We start from the raw sequence: 15,073 nt of genomic DNA, 5'->3' as shown, positions 1-15,073 counted from the left end.
AGCTCTGTGTTGACAGCTCAGAGCCTGGAGTCAGAGCCTGGAGCCTGCTTCCGATTCTGCGTCTCCCTCTCTCTCTGCCCCTCCCACACTCATGCTCTGTCTCTCTCCCTCTCAAAAATAAGTAAACATTAAAAAAAAACTTTAAAAATTCATGTGGATGGAATCATGCAGTATTATGGTATTTTGTGTCCAGGATATTTCACCTAGCACAATGTTTTATAACTTTTGCATGTTGTTGCTTGTCTTAGCTATTTGTTCCTTTTTTATTGCAGAATAGTACTCCTTTGAATGGATTGTACCACAATTTATTTATCCGTTTATTAGTTGGCATACATTTGGGTTCTTTCTCCAACCGAATGGGGAACCATTCAGTCTTTCGCCATTTAATATGATATTAGCTGTAGTTTTTTGGTAAATGCTCTTTTTCCAAGTTTGCTGTCTTTTGGCTTTGGGTGTTGGATTTTGTCAAATGCTTTTTTTCTCTTTGTCAATTAAGTCACATGCTTTTTCTTCTTTAGCTGATTGGTATGGTGGATTACATTGATTGATTCCTGGATGTTGAAACACAGCCTTACATAGCACTTCATTAAGGTACGTGATTCTTTTTACACATTGTTGAGTTCCATTTACCGACATTTTGTTAAGGAATTTTGTGTCTGAAGTTTATGAGAGATACTGGTTTATTATTTTCTTTTTCTGTACTGTCTTTGGTTTTGGTATCAGGGGAATGCTGGCCTCATAAAATGAGGTGGGAAGCGTTCCTTCCTTTTCCATTTCTGGCAGAAACTGTCCCAAATTTGTGATAATGCTTCTTTAAATATTTGGTAACTTCTCCAGTGAATCTATCAAGGCCTGCAGATTTCTGCATTTTTATGTCTTGTGTTTTCATTTTCATTCAGTTTGAAATACTTTAAAAAAATTTTTTTGTATGTTTTCATTTTATTTTTGAGAGAGAGACAGAGAGTGAGTGGGGAGGGGCAGAGAGAGAGGGAGACATAGAATCTGAAGTGGGCTCCAGGCTCTGAGCTGTTGGCGCGGAGCCTGATGTGGGGCTCGAGCTCACAGACTGTGAGATTGTGACCTGAGGCGAAGTCGGATGCTTAACCAACTGAGCCTCCCCAGCGCCCCTGAAATACTTTCTAATTTCACTTGTGATTTCTTCTCTGACTCTATGAGTTATTTATAAGTGTATTTAATTTCCGTTATTTGGGGATTTTGCTAGTTATTTTTCTGTTCCTGATTCCTACTTTAGTTTGTTATCAGAAAATATACACTGTATGGTTTTAATTGTTTTGAATTTATTGAGACATGTTTAACGTCCCAGAATATGATCTGTCTTAGTGCATATTCCAATTGGACTTTAAAAGAGCACGTGTATAGGGGTATCTATCTGGCTCTCTTGGTAGAGCGTGTGACTCTTGATCTCAGGGCCATGAGTTCAAGCCCCATGTTGGGTGTAGAGCTCACGTGAAAAATTAAGTAAAAGAGCATGTATGCATTCTGAAGTTCAGGCTACAGCATTCTCTAAATTTTGATTGGCTCATGTTAGTTGGGTAATGTTCAAGCCTCTTGTATTCGTACTGATTTTCTGTCCACTTATTCTATCAATTACTGATAGTAATATAGGGAAATCTCTACCTATAATTGTTGACTTGTTTACTTTTCAATTCTAACAGTTTTTGCTTATGTATTTTGATGCTATGTTATTAGATACATGTACATTTAGGATTGCATGTCGTCTCAATACTTCAACATCTTTATCATTATAAAATATCCCTCTTTCTCCTTAATAATATTCCCTATTCCAAAGTTCACTTTGTCTGATGTTAATATAGCCATTCCCAATTTCTTTTTATTAGTGGTGGCATGCATGTATCCTTTCACCTTTAACTTATTTGTGTTTTTATACTTAAACTAGGATTCTTGTGGACATCTTATAATTGGGCCTTGGGGTTTTTTTTTAAGTCCACCTGAAAATCTCTACTTTTCAAGTATGCTGTTTAGGCAATTTATATTTAATGCAATTATTGATGTAAATAGTCTGTTGCCTTTCTTTTACTTATTTATTTTCTTTTCAGATTTTCATTTATATTCTCGGTAGATAACATACAATGCAACATTGGTTTCTGGAGTAGAATTCAGTGATTCATCACTTACATACAGTACCCAGTGCTCATGATAACAAGTGTCCTCCTAATACCCATCACCCACCTAGACCATTCCCCACCTCCCTCCCTCCAGCAACCCTCCGTTTGTTCTCTACCTTTAAGAGTCTCTTGTGGTTTGTTTCCCTCTTTCTTTTTTCTTTTTCTTCCCCCCCTCCCATATGTTCATCTGTTTTGTTTCTTAAATTCCGTGTACGAGTGAAATCGTATGGTATTTGTCTTTCTCTGACTGACTTGTTTTGTTTAGCATAATACACTCTAGCTCCATCCATGTCATTGCAAATGGCAAGCATTCATTCTTTTTGGTGGCTGAGTAATATTCCATTGTATATATATATATATATATATATACCACATCCTCTTTATCCATTCATCAGTCAATGGACATTTGGGCTCTTTCCACAGTTTGGCCATTGTTGATAATGCTACTGTAAACATTGGGGTGCATGTACCTCTTTGAATCAGCATTTTTGTGTCCGTTGGATAAGTACCTAGTAGTGCAATTGCTGGATCGTAGGGTAGCTCTATTTTTAACTTTCTGACAAACTTCCATACTGTTCTCCAGAGTGGCTGCACCAGTTTGCATTCCCACCAACAGAGCAAGAAGGTTCCCCTTTTTCTGCATCCTCGCCAACACTTGCTATTTATTGTGTTGTTCATTTTAGCCATTCTGACAGGTGGGAGGTGGTATCTCAACATGGTTTTGATTTATATTTTCCTGATGATGAGTTGAGCATCTTTTCATGTGTCTGTTAGCCTTCGGGATGTCTTCTTTGGAAAAATGTCTCTTCATGTCTTCTGCCCATTTCTTAACTGGATAATTTATTTTTGGGGTGTTGAGTATGATGAGTTCTTTATAGATTTTGGATATTAATCCTTTATCAGATATGTCATTTGCAAATATCTTCTCCCATTCTGTCAGTTGCCTTTTAGGTTTGTTGATTGTTTCCTTCACTGTGCAGAAACTTTTTTTATCTTGATGAGGTCCCCGTAGTTCATTTTTGCTTTTGTTTCTCTGTTGCCTTTTTTTTTTTAGAGATGTTAAAAAATTAGGAAACATCTTTTATATTTTATCCACATGTTCAGCATTTCTGTACTATTCTTAGTTCTTTTGCTTTATTTTTCTTCCATTTGAAGAACTTCAGCATTTCTTGTAGTGCAGGCTTGCTGATAAATCTTTTCAACATTTTTTTTTGGTCGAAAAATAATCTTTAGTTCATTTCCATTTTTAATGGATACTGTTGCTGAGTGTAGAATTCTAGGCTGGCAGTTTTTTCCTTCAATACTTGAAAAATGTTGTTCCTTTGTCTTCTAGCTTGTGTGATTTCTAACAGGAACTCTGCAGTCATTCTTTTCTTTGCTCTTTATGTAATGACTTCTGGGAGGGCAGCTTTAAAATATTCCTTTATCGCTGTGTCTCACTTGATTATATTGGGCTTTGGTGTGGTTTTCTCCTGGGTTCATGAGCTTCTTGGATCTGTGTGATTTCTAGTCTTCATCAAATTTAGAAACATTCTGCCCATTGTTTCTTGAAATATCCAGCCCCCCCCCCCCCCACCTATGACTTCCTGAGGCCCCAATTACAGATACGCTAGACTGCTTGATATTGTTCTACTGGTCACTCATGCTGTGTATACTTTTTTGTTAATTTAAGATATTGTGTTTTTCATCTCTAGAAGTTCCATTTGGGTCTTGTTTTCTTCCATTTCTCTTTTTATTATGTTTATGTTTTCCTCTGGATTCTTGAGTATCTAGAAGATATTTATAATTGCTGGTTTAGAAGCTCTCCCATTTCATCATCTCTGTCATTTCTAGGTGATTTTATATTGATTGGTTTTTGTCCTGGATATGGATTATGTTTTCTGCATGTCTGGCAATTGTGTTTGGATCTCAGGACGCTGGATTTTTATGCTGTTGGGTGTGGGATTTTGTTGTATTCCTTCAAAAATACAAGCCTGTGATCTGACGGGCAGTTAAGTTACTTAGAATTAGTGCGATCCTTTTGAGGCTTGCTTTTCTGCTGTGTTAGGGTGAATCAAAGCAGTCTTCAGTCTAGGATAATTTAGGCACACAACTTGGGTGATTCCTTTCTGAAGATTTTATTCTGTGTCTGGAAAATGTCCATTCCTGTGTAGACTCTGGGCGTTGCATGGCCCACTGCTTTATGGTGGTTCTTACTCAGTCTTGGGAGTTTCATCCAAACATATGCAGAGCAGGGGCACCTGGGTGGCTCGGTTGGTTAAGCGTCTGACTGCGGATTAGGTCATGATCTCCTACTCTGTGAGTTCGAGCCCCACATTGGGATTTGGGCTGACGGCTCAGAGCCTGGAGGCTGCTTTGGATTCTGTGTCTCCCTTTCTCTCGGCTCCCCCACTCACACACTCTCTCTCTCTAAAAGTAAACATTAAAAAAAATCTTTTTTTAAATCCAAACATACGCAGATCAGGATTTGATCTGCCAATGATTTGAAGGGTCCCCTCTGCAGATCTCTCGAGCTCTCCCCCTGGACACCTCTCTCGTCTCTGGTGCTCTGCCCCACAAATGTAGCTTCCTCAATCTGCCCGCACTTTTTCCTGATGTCGGTGAGACAACTTGGCCCTGTTTAGGTTTCCTGTACCTGTGCTGTATCCTGGAAACTGTCTCCAGGTAATAATCCAGGGCTGGGCTCACCTCATTTGTTTTCCTTCTCTTAGGAATCAGAGCCTGATTGTAGTCTGTTGTCCAATGTCTGAAAAACAGTTTAGTTTACAACTGCTTTTCTAGTTGTTTATGGTGGGACAGCAGTCCCTGGAGCAGTAAGTTCTTCAGACCCAAAGCAACGATCTCCTACACTTTTTCACCATTTTCATGACCATTATTGGAAACGTCTATTTCCACGTGATCTTTAAGATAATTATCTCCCATTATGAAACCCTGCTCTGTGAAAATTATAAGTGAAACATGGAATTTATATATTACCTTTCAAAAGTGGACATTGGCGCTGAATTTACAAAGGCAATAGCGAGTTTGCTGGTGTGTTGGTAGGAATCGAACGAGGTCATTAAATTGCACAGGGAGTCATATTCTACATCCCCATGTGGTCACACACACAGAAGTCAGTTTCACTTAAAAATGTTCTTAAAAAGGGGCACCTGGGTGGCTCAGTTGGTTAAGTGTCTGACTTGATTTCAGCTCAGGTCGTGATCTCGCCGTTTGTGGGTTCGAGGCCCGCATCGGGCTCTGTGCTAACAGCTCAGAGCCTGGAGTCTGCTTCAGATTCTGTGTCTCCCTCTCTCTCTCTGCCCCTCCCCCACTCTCACTCTGTCTCTTTCTCTCAAAAATAAATAAAGATTGAAAAAATTTAAAAAAAAAGAATAACCAATGGTCAAATACAGTTATTCAGATTTGGGAATTCAGATTTGGATATTTGGCAGATGTTTTCTTGCAAATCAACAAAGTGAGCCTGTCGCCTAGAGAAAACAAAGGGCAATATTTGTTGCTAGTGATAAAATATGAGCTTTCAGTAAAAATTAGCATTTTGCAATTAGTAAATTGTGTCTGCCACCATGAGCTTAATAGCTTCCCAATAATTAAAAGGCTTTTCTGATGAGATGGAGGGGTGATATTAATGGATGTGGTTTTAAAAATATTGTGTAGTAAAGAGTGTCAACATTTGGAAGATTCACATGAATCAGTGAACTAATATTTTCCAAATGACCAATGCATGATGTTACAAAATTATGTGCAACTAAAAGATACATTCAAACTTCAAGATGGGCCAATGGATTTTAATGTAAAGGAGTATGAAAAGTTTACCAATATGGTTTTTGATGAATTCCACACTGCAACTAACTTTTGGAAAACTACCACCTGTCAGGGTGTCTGGGTGGCTCAGTCGGTTGAGCATCTGATTTTGGCTCAGGTTATGACTCGGGGTTCGTGAGCGCACTCTGTACCCACAGCTCAGAGCCTGGAGCCTGCTTCACATTCTGTGTTTCCCTCTCCCTCTCTCCTCCCCTCCCCTGCTTGTGCTCTCTCTCTCTCTCTCTCTCTGTCACAAAAATGGATAAACATTAAAAAAAAAAAAAAAAGAAAACTACCACTTGTCGTGTTTGGGTGTACCATCAAAGAAGAATGTCCACAATTATCTGATAAATACAGTCTTCTTGGGGTACCTGGCTGGCTCAGTCAGTAGAGCATGTGTCTCTTGATCCGGAGGTCGTGAGTTCAAACCCCACGTTGGGTGTAGAGCTTACTTAAAAAAAAATAATAAAGATATTCACGTTTCCACCTACATATCTGTGTGAGAACAGACTTTCTTCATGTAGTTCGAATAAAATAAGATATTATAACAGATTGAATGCAGAAGCAGATAGGAGAATCTGGATTTCTTTTTTTACTTAGGCCTGACATCAAAGAGGCTGACACACCAAAAAAAAAAAAAAAAAAAAAAAAAAAAAAAGGAGGGGCGCCAGGTGGCTCAGTTGATTGACAGTCTGACTCTTGGTTTTGGCTCAGGTTGTGATGTCACGGTCGTGGGATCATGCCCTGCTTTGGGCTCCTCCCTGGCGGGCTCCATGCCGGTGTGAAGCCTGCTTGGGATTCTCTCTCTCTCTCTCTCTCTCTCTCTCTTTCTCTCTCTCTCCCGCTGCCTCTCCCCTGCTCTCTCTGTCTCTAAAAAAAAAGGGGATGTACAATAATGTAAAAGATACCATTCTTCACTTTAAATTTGTTGAAAATATTTTTCACAAAATGATTTATATGAATATGTCACCTTTTCAATGAGTTTTTTTTCCTGTTTTAATCTCTAGTATGGTATCGATAGTTCTAACTTATGTAAACAAAGCCTTTCTGAGGTCCTCAAGAATTTTTAAGAATAGAGAGGGGCTCTGAGCCAGAAAATTTGAATTTCTGTTCTTTAAAGATCATATGCAACGGACACATCAGGATTTGGTGCTTTTTAAATTAAAAAAAATTTTTTTAATGTTTTTATTATTTTTTAAATATAATTTATTGTCAAATCGGCTAACATACAGTGTATGCAGTGTGCTCTTGGTTTTGGGGGTAGATTCCTGTGGTTCATCCCTTACATACAACACCCAGTGCTCATCCCAACAAGTGCCCTCCTCAAAATGTTTTTATTTTTGAGAGAGAGAGAGAGAGAGAGAGAGAGAGACAGAGCACGAGTGGGGGAGGGGCAGAGAGAAAGGGAGACACAGAATCTGAAATGGGCTCCGGGCCCTGAGCTGTCGGCACAGAGCCCGATGCGGGGCTCGAACCCACAAATGTGAGATCATGACCTGAGCCAAAGTCGGACGCTTAACCGACTGAGCCGCCCCGGCGCCCTGGTTCTAGTGCTTTTTGAATGGGGAATCTATAATCCCCTTTTCTTTCTCTCCGCTGCAATTGCTTATTTCTGTTTTCTACTTTGGGCAGAACAAATTTGGTAGCTTAAGTTTTTGTTGAGAAATCGTATCTTTTGGGTTTTTGGATTTATTACCATTGTGCCGCAGGTGGAATTTCTCATATTTCCTTCAGTGCTTTTTGTATCCTAGGTTAATTCTCCTTACTTATTCCTGGTCTTGAATTTTTTTTCTCCTCAGCCCTCTCTCTATTTCATTTGTTGCCCGCATCCCACTAAGGAAACAGTACAAAGAGAATAGCCGGGAGAGCACAGCGGACGAGAAGCAACCAAGAAGAAGGGAAGGGGGCTGACGGGGTGTATGGACTGTGCCCTCTGGTGTGATCTCGGCACGAATTCGAGACAGAGACATCCGTGGGCACTGCCAGCGGGTCTCCCAGCCTGGGCTTCACAGCGCCGTGGGTATTCGTAGCCCAGTCAGGATCTCAGCCCTTCCTCCTAAACTTTAGCATCCTGAAATTCAGGTTTGCTTGTGTTGCCAGGTTTGGGTCAGGCTCTGCAGTGGCTGGCTAACCATATTTATGAAAATGACTCCTGTAAAAACTGGAATGCTGGGTTAATAGTCTCCTAACAAATGAACCAAAATACCTGTGCCTACGGATCAACGCATTTCTTTCTTCCGCATACAAGTGTTCGTGGTTTCCTAGAGACTGTTCTTGGAGATGCAGCTGGGAGGGAACGAGCAGCGTTTGGCAGATCTCCTGTGACCCCATCGAGAGCTCTGCAGTGAGAAGGACCCTTTGAGATACTCTAAAGCGAGGCAACCGAGCTGGGCCTTGGAATCTCCGTGTCCGTGGGTTGCTCGGTCTTTGGGTATGGACGCCCTGCTGGGAGGGCCTGGAGCCTTGGCTGAGCCCCATAGCCCCGGGCTGTGCACGGGGGTGGGGGGGTGGGCTGTAGCTGTGCGCCCCCTATTTCCAGCAGATGGGCGACAGGTGCCTTGGCCCTGAAGAGAGTTTCTGGGTAGAGCACCACAGCACTCACTACAAACACATTGCTTGTAAGATACATCCTGAATTCAGAAACGTGAAATGTGAAGAAAGTGCACCTTTGCAGGGTAGAAATACGGTATAAGGATTCAGTAGTGTTTGTTTGTTTTGGTATGGAGGAGCAAGCTGGACTTGTGGAAGAATTCTAGTAGAGAATTGGAACTCCAGAGGGTCTCAGGGACTGTTTTCCACTATCTGTCATTCACGGGTCTTTTTGCAAATCTATTTTACTCTTCCTTCTTGATATCACAGATTTCTTTGCTAAACAGTTTAGCCACGCCCCTGTAGGATGTGGATGATGGCCCGTACTGTGCTGGTGAATGCTTCAAAATTGTCTCTCTGGAGGAAAAGAAGTGTGCACATGTATTCATGTAATTTTTACTGATCTAGGGGATGCGGAGGACACAATTTTAGGTAATGATGAGCTATACAGCACTCTTATTGTAAAGCCCATATAGCCCGTTGAATCTCACCGAATGCTTTCATTGATTTCTGTAGAACTCTTGTCTCCCCAGCCAGTCTGTGGGTATAAAGGATGAGCGAGTCTAGCTCTGACATGAATGCTGGTTGATATTTTATTTATTTATTTTTAAATATTTTAATGCTTTTTTGTTGTTGTTTGTTTGTTTTTTGTTTCTGAGTGACAGAGGACAGAGCATGAGCAGGGGAGGGGCAGAGAGAGAGGGAGACACAGAACCCGAAGCAGGCCCCAGGCTCTGAGCTGTCAACACAGAGCCCGATGCGGGGCTCGAACCCACAAACCGTGAGATCATGACCTGGGCCAAAGTTGGATGCGCAACCAACTGAGCCACCCAGGCACCCCTAGATTAAGTAGCTTTTTAAAAAGTTACATTCTATCCGTTAGGACAGCAACAAAAAACCCCAGGTCATTCTGATTACTTTGGTATTTCTTCCACACTTCAGAAATGACAAATAATCTTTTTTTTGGAAGAGTTATTCCACCAGAGCAATAGTCTCATCCATCTTATGTTGGTTTTGACTATCTCTTCCCATAGACAATGACCAGTGTTTCCTTTCTTCCTTTTCTAAGTTTTATTTTATTTATTTTTTTAGTAATACCTACACACAACATAGGGCTTGAATTCACGACCTCGAGATTGCAGTGCAGAGCTCACAGAAGACACTTATGAAGATTTATAAGATTTACACAATTATGAAGATTTACACAAATGTTTTTTTGTCCAGTCCTTTGCTTTCTTTTAATGGCATTATTTACCATTTATCATACGTAATTTCTAAAGTAGATACGCTAGAAAAACGTGTAATGAATGTCAATAATTAAAATATGACTGCTCTCTGGATATTTTCTCCACATTATGGAATTTGTGTCAAATTATGGCATGAAGAAGAAAAGAAGAATCACCAGAGGTTACTCTTGACTCATAACAACCTGACATTTTGATATGTTTCCTTCCAGTCATTTTTTTCTGGGTTTATATGCTTTTCTATCCAAAAAGAGACCATATGCTATATTTCTAGTTTTATTAGTTTACTTTTTTTTTTTTACAAAGCATTATATCACAAGCATTCTCATATAAATGAATGTTTTGTGAAACCTGGTTTTTAATGTTCCATATTATTGCATTGTATGTGTGAACTACAACTTATTTAACCATTCCCCTGTTTAAGATATTTGGGTTGCTTCTAATATGTCACTTTTTAAATAACTGCCGTTATGGAACGGGATGCATGTTCTGAAAATGGACATGTTCTCCCTTAGAGTCTTTTTTTCCCTTCTCTATCGAAAATCTTACTTGTCAGGTTTTTAATTTTTTTTTCATGTTTATTTATTTATTGTTGAGAGAAAGAGAGACAGAGCGTTAGCAGGGGAGGGGCAGAGAGAGAGGGAGACACAGAATCTGAAGCAGGCTGTAGGCTCTGAGCTGTCAGCACAGAGCCCCCCGTGGGGCTCAAACCCACAAGCTGTGCGATCATGACCTAAGCCAAAGTCAGACACTTAACTGAGCCAACAGGGCGCCCCAAAAAGCTTACTTGTCAGTTTGCTTGTTCAAGTACACATCTCTCACTGTTCCATCTCAAGCTTTTATCAGGATGTAGTGCACATGTTTACAGAAACATCAAAATCAGTGAAAGTCTGAAATGTAAAAGCCTGTTTATGGTAGCTAGTTTTTTCTCTGGTTTAACACTTAACTGTCTCCTATTGGCCAGCTAACCCTTTGCTGTCAACTTCCGTTACTGTTACGGTCATCTCTGTCCTTCATTCAGATTTTTGTATAATAATCCCTAAAACAGGAAAGTGCTAACAAATTATTTGCTTAGTGAATTAAAAGTGACTCAGGAAATAGATATCCATATAAGAGTGTTGTCATGTTTATTAGTTCAAGGACCCTTTTTCTGTAAAATATTTTAAGCTTTTAAAAGCCCTAAAAATTAGCAAAGCCTCTTAGGTCAGAGAGTCAGTTAACTTCCTATTGTCGATCTATTTCTGGTAAAACCAACATAAACGTATACAAAACTTTGTAAACTGATTGAACAATTCTTTACCATCTTTTTTTTTGATAAATCATCTTACCTAGTATCGATTGATGGAACTGAATGATATTTCTTTCCTTTTTGAGTAGGAAAAACTAACATGTCAAATATTTTCAGTTATGACTTAACTAGAATTTCAAAAACAACTTCAATGGCGTAGAACCAAAGATAAATGCTTTGTAAACAATTCTTAGGGTCTTTTTAAATTAAAACCTTATGGGTGCCTGGGTGGCGAAGTCGGTTAAGCATCCAACTTTGGTTCAGGTCTCAAAAATAAAAATAAAACATCAAAAAATTATAAACATAAAATTAAACTCTTAGATATAATTTTTTTCCACAATTTAATTTTTCTTCTTGGGTTGGACTTAAAAAACACGCAACTATTTCTGATTACATCTCCAATCATATCACTGAAAATCTTGATTGCTGAACACATGACCATAAAAATGATCTGAGTTAGCTTAGGGTAAATGTTCAATTATGACCAAGGTACGTAAGCAATCTAGAACTGAGGAAGAAGAGACATTTACTTCCAAAACGACTTAAATGGATGTAGTTGCTTAACTTTACAGGAAATTTAACGGGCTGGCAATGAACCCTGCCCCTTTATTCTGTACTTATGAGCTAATTGCATTGTTCAGGTTTTTCCCACTCTAGTGCATTCATATTGGTGAGCAGGTAACTTGGAACTCTGATGTGAACTTCTGGTATAATGAGTGAGATCTGGCCCTAGTTAACTTAATTGAAGTGTTCTACGAGGAGGCTTTTGCACCTGAACTAGCAGGTACAAGCAGGTGTGATAACTTCTCATTAAAAATGCGCCACGACTCCGGTTTCAGCCCGCTTTCAATTCTATCTACTAGCATAAAAGGCAGGCGCGCTTCCGGAGGGCGCCGCCAGGGGGTGCAAATCCAAGCGGCTTCATCAACAACAGGGGCCCTGGAGCGCTTCCTTCCGTCCTCTCGCTCACCTCAGCTTCCGCCGGAAGCGGTTCCTGTCAGTCGTCCTCCGGCGTTTGAGCTTGTTTGTGTTGGTTCGCGGCGCCTGGCCGAGCGAGGCTCGGACGGAGGAGCTGGAGAGGGAAGCTCGAGCGTAAACCCGGGCAGCGAGATGGACGTTCTGAAATCGGAGATCCTCCGGAAGCGGCAGCTGGTGGAGGACAGGAACCTGCTGGTGGTGAGGATCCTCGGGGGTCGTGGGGCTTTGGCGATCGAAGACGCGGGGGGGGGGGGGGGGGGGGAGGGGGGCGGGGCGGTAAAGGGGTCCTGGTGGGGATGGAGCTTAACGAGAGCCCGTCAGTACCCCGGAGCGGCCCCTTTAGACCCACCCCTCGACACCTCCCTGGGGTGACTGAGGAAGTGGGGAGTTGCAGCACACCCCCCACATTTTGGCAAATTTCCCCCCAGCTGCCCCTTATTCCTCAAAGCTTCCGTATCTGCCCCTTCTGTCCACTCTGATCTGTCCGAGTTCTGCGAACGTGCCCCCGTTCTTGTGCCCAGCTGGAACAGAGAAAGGGCAGGTCCAGAATTATTTAATAAAAATCTTTGACTCCGTCTTGCTACTAAAACCTGGGTTTTTATTACCTTCCCCAGCCTCCTCCTCCCAACGCATAACAAAAGTCTGTTGGCCAGCTCTTCGCCGATGGGACGGCTAAAAGCGATGTGGGCGAGACAGTGGAATAAAGGGAGAACGAGGAAAATTACTTCCTTAACTTGATCTTCGTTGCTTTGTTGCGTAACTAACTAGACCAGCTGTTCTCAAAGCCGTGGGCCTCGAGAACCCTTTACACGTTTCCAAATTGTTGAGGATCACGAAGGGCTTTTGGTTACGTGTTTATCGATGTTTACCGCATTAGAAGTCAAAGCTGAGAAGTTTTTCTTTTTTACTGAAGTTTAGTTGACGTACAAAATTATATTAGTTTCAGGTGTATAACAGATTCGGCAATGACAAACGTTAGGAAATGCCATCGCAGTAAGTGTAGTTAACATCTGTCACCATACAAAGGTGTTCAAATATTACTGACCCCGGGGCGCCTGGGTGGCTCAGTCGGTTGAGCCTCTGGCCTTGGCTCAGGTTATGATCTCACAGTTCGTGAGTTCAAGCCCCGCATCCCGCTCTGTGCGGACAGCCTGGACCTTGCTTCGCATTCTCTGTCTCCCTCTCTGCCCCTTCCCCGCTGGTGTTTTATCTCTCTCTCTCAAAAATATACATTAGGAAATACGATTGACTATATTCCCAGTGCTGTACTTTTTATCTCCATTTCTTATCAGTCTTATAACCGGACGTTTGTATCTCTTAGTCTCCTTCTCTGCTCATCCTCACCGCCTCCGCAATCACCAGTTCTCTGTATTTATTAGTCTCTGTTTTGTCTGTTGCTTTTATTTTTTTAGGTTCCACATACAAGTGAGATTATATGGTATTTGTCTTTCTCTGACTTCAACTAGTGTAGTACCTTCTAGATCTATCCGTGTTGTCACAAATGGCAAGATTGCATTCTTTTTTGATATGCAGCTATATAATTTTATATAGAACCTGTTGATTTATAGTCGTTATCTTTCTGCATCCTAGTGTCCCACAGTAGTTTTCACATTTTTCACGGCCCCAGTCACAGTAAGACATTTTTGTATTTTGCTGTGATACGTATTTGGAAAAAGTTTCATGAAAACGCTTCTTACCTTAACTGCATGTGATTTATTTTTTAAATTTTTTTTAAAGTTTATTTTTTTTATTTTGAGAGAGAGAAAGTCCCAAGCAGGCGCCAGGCTGTCCGCACAGAGCCCAACGTGGGGCTCAAACTCACAAACCGTGAGATCATGACTTGAGCTAAAACCAAGAGTCAGACACTTAACTGACTGAGCCACCCAGGTGCCCCTAGGTGTGATTCTATCATGTGTTTTATTTTAATTCGTTCTGTTTGATTTAAAAAAAAAAATACTGGTTGGGGATCAGTGAATTGTTTCCATTACCTTATCTGTAGCTGGAAAACACCTGTCTGTGCTACATTGTTCTTCCAGAAGAGGCGTCTCAGTTTGGTCATTTCAAGTGATGTTGCAGGTTTTTATTGTTAGTCTGATAGTTGAAATAGTAAATGCTTCCTGTGAGTGCCTCTTTGTTAGGTTAGAGAAACTCCAAAAAACAGCCTCCTATTACCTGTCCTACATGTTCTGCCTGCTGTGACTACTCAGAGGTAAGCGTAGGCCCTGCGTGGCTCTAATGCCCGTGCTTTGGAGTCCTGGTGTTGGTGAGTCTTGATTAAATTTTTTTTTTTTTTTTTTTTTTTTTAGTATTTATTTACTTTTGAGGGAGACAGAGTGTGAGCAGGGGAGGCGTAGTGCAGAGAGAGAGAGGAAGACAAAGAATCCGAAACAGGCTCCAGGCTCTAGGCTCTGAGCTGTCAGCACAGAGCCTGACTCAGGGCTTGAACTCATGAACCGCGACATCACGACCTGAGCTGAAGGTGGATGCTTAACTGACCCAGGTGCCTCTGGTGCATCTTGATTTAACACAGAGCTTCATTTATGTGGAAAACACTTTGCAGCAGTTTTAGTTGTAGTTATGAACATGGGCTTTGTGTAGACTTCTGGCTTTGTTCCCCACCCCCCCCCCCCATATATATGAATGTTTTCTCTATGTGTGACATTATACTCTGCCACAGAGAATTAAAGAAAAAGTAATGCTTGTTTCTGTAACGAACATACATTCAATTTCACAGAAAATAAGCCACCAGGCAAGATATTCCTCACCTTTTCTCCTGTTAAAATGGATGCATCACCATTTAAGACTTGGGTCCGACCTCCCACCTGCACACTGGATCCCAGGTCCTGTTTTTTAGCATCGTGGACCTTAATGTCACGTCCCGTTTCTTCCTGTGCCTTTAGTCTGCTGACTTATTCCCACCAGCACTGAAACATCCTGATGTCTCTTCCATCTTTAAGAAAAAGGTTTTTTTTGTTTTTGGGTTTTTTTTTTTTTTTTTTTTTTTTTATAACCAAGCTTCTTAAAAT

At 41.0% G+C, this 15,073-nt stretch overlaps 1 protein-coding gene across 5 annotated transcripts in view; it reads left to right on the top strand.

The window, feature by feature from the left end:
- Positions 1–15,073, top strand: part of PRPF18 (pre-mRNA processing factor 18) — a 103,477-nt gene that overhangs the window by 41,759 nt on the left and 46,645 nt on the right. For 3 of the 5 annotated variants that reach the window (XM_053895440.1, XM_053895441.1, XM_053895442.1), the window contains one exon: positions 519–591. Coding sequence is in view for 2 of the 5 variants with exons in the window: in XM_019460752.2 (XP_019316297.1) it covers positions 12,180–12,245 (66 nt within the window). In the remaining 3 variants the exon portion in view is untranslated. Of the gene's footprint in view, positions 1–518; positions 592–12,025; positions 12,246–15,073 lie in introns of those variants that run through there. The other 2 variants (XM_019460752.2, XM_019460753.2) reach the window with 2 other exon arrangements.

This window comes from Panthera pardus, unplaced genomic scaffold (assembly GCF_024362965.1).
Source record: "Panthera pardus isolate Hobbes unplaced genomic scaffold, ASM2436296v1 HiC_scaffold_6, whole genome shotgun sequence".
Lineage (NCBI taxonomy): Eukaryota > Metazoa > Chordata > Mammalia > Carnivora > Felidae > Panthera > Panthera pardus.
Note: the sequence above shows the minus strand (reverse complement) of the source record. Positions and strands in the feature narration are given on the sequence as shown.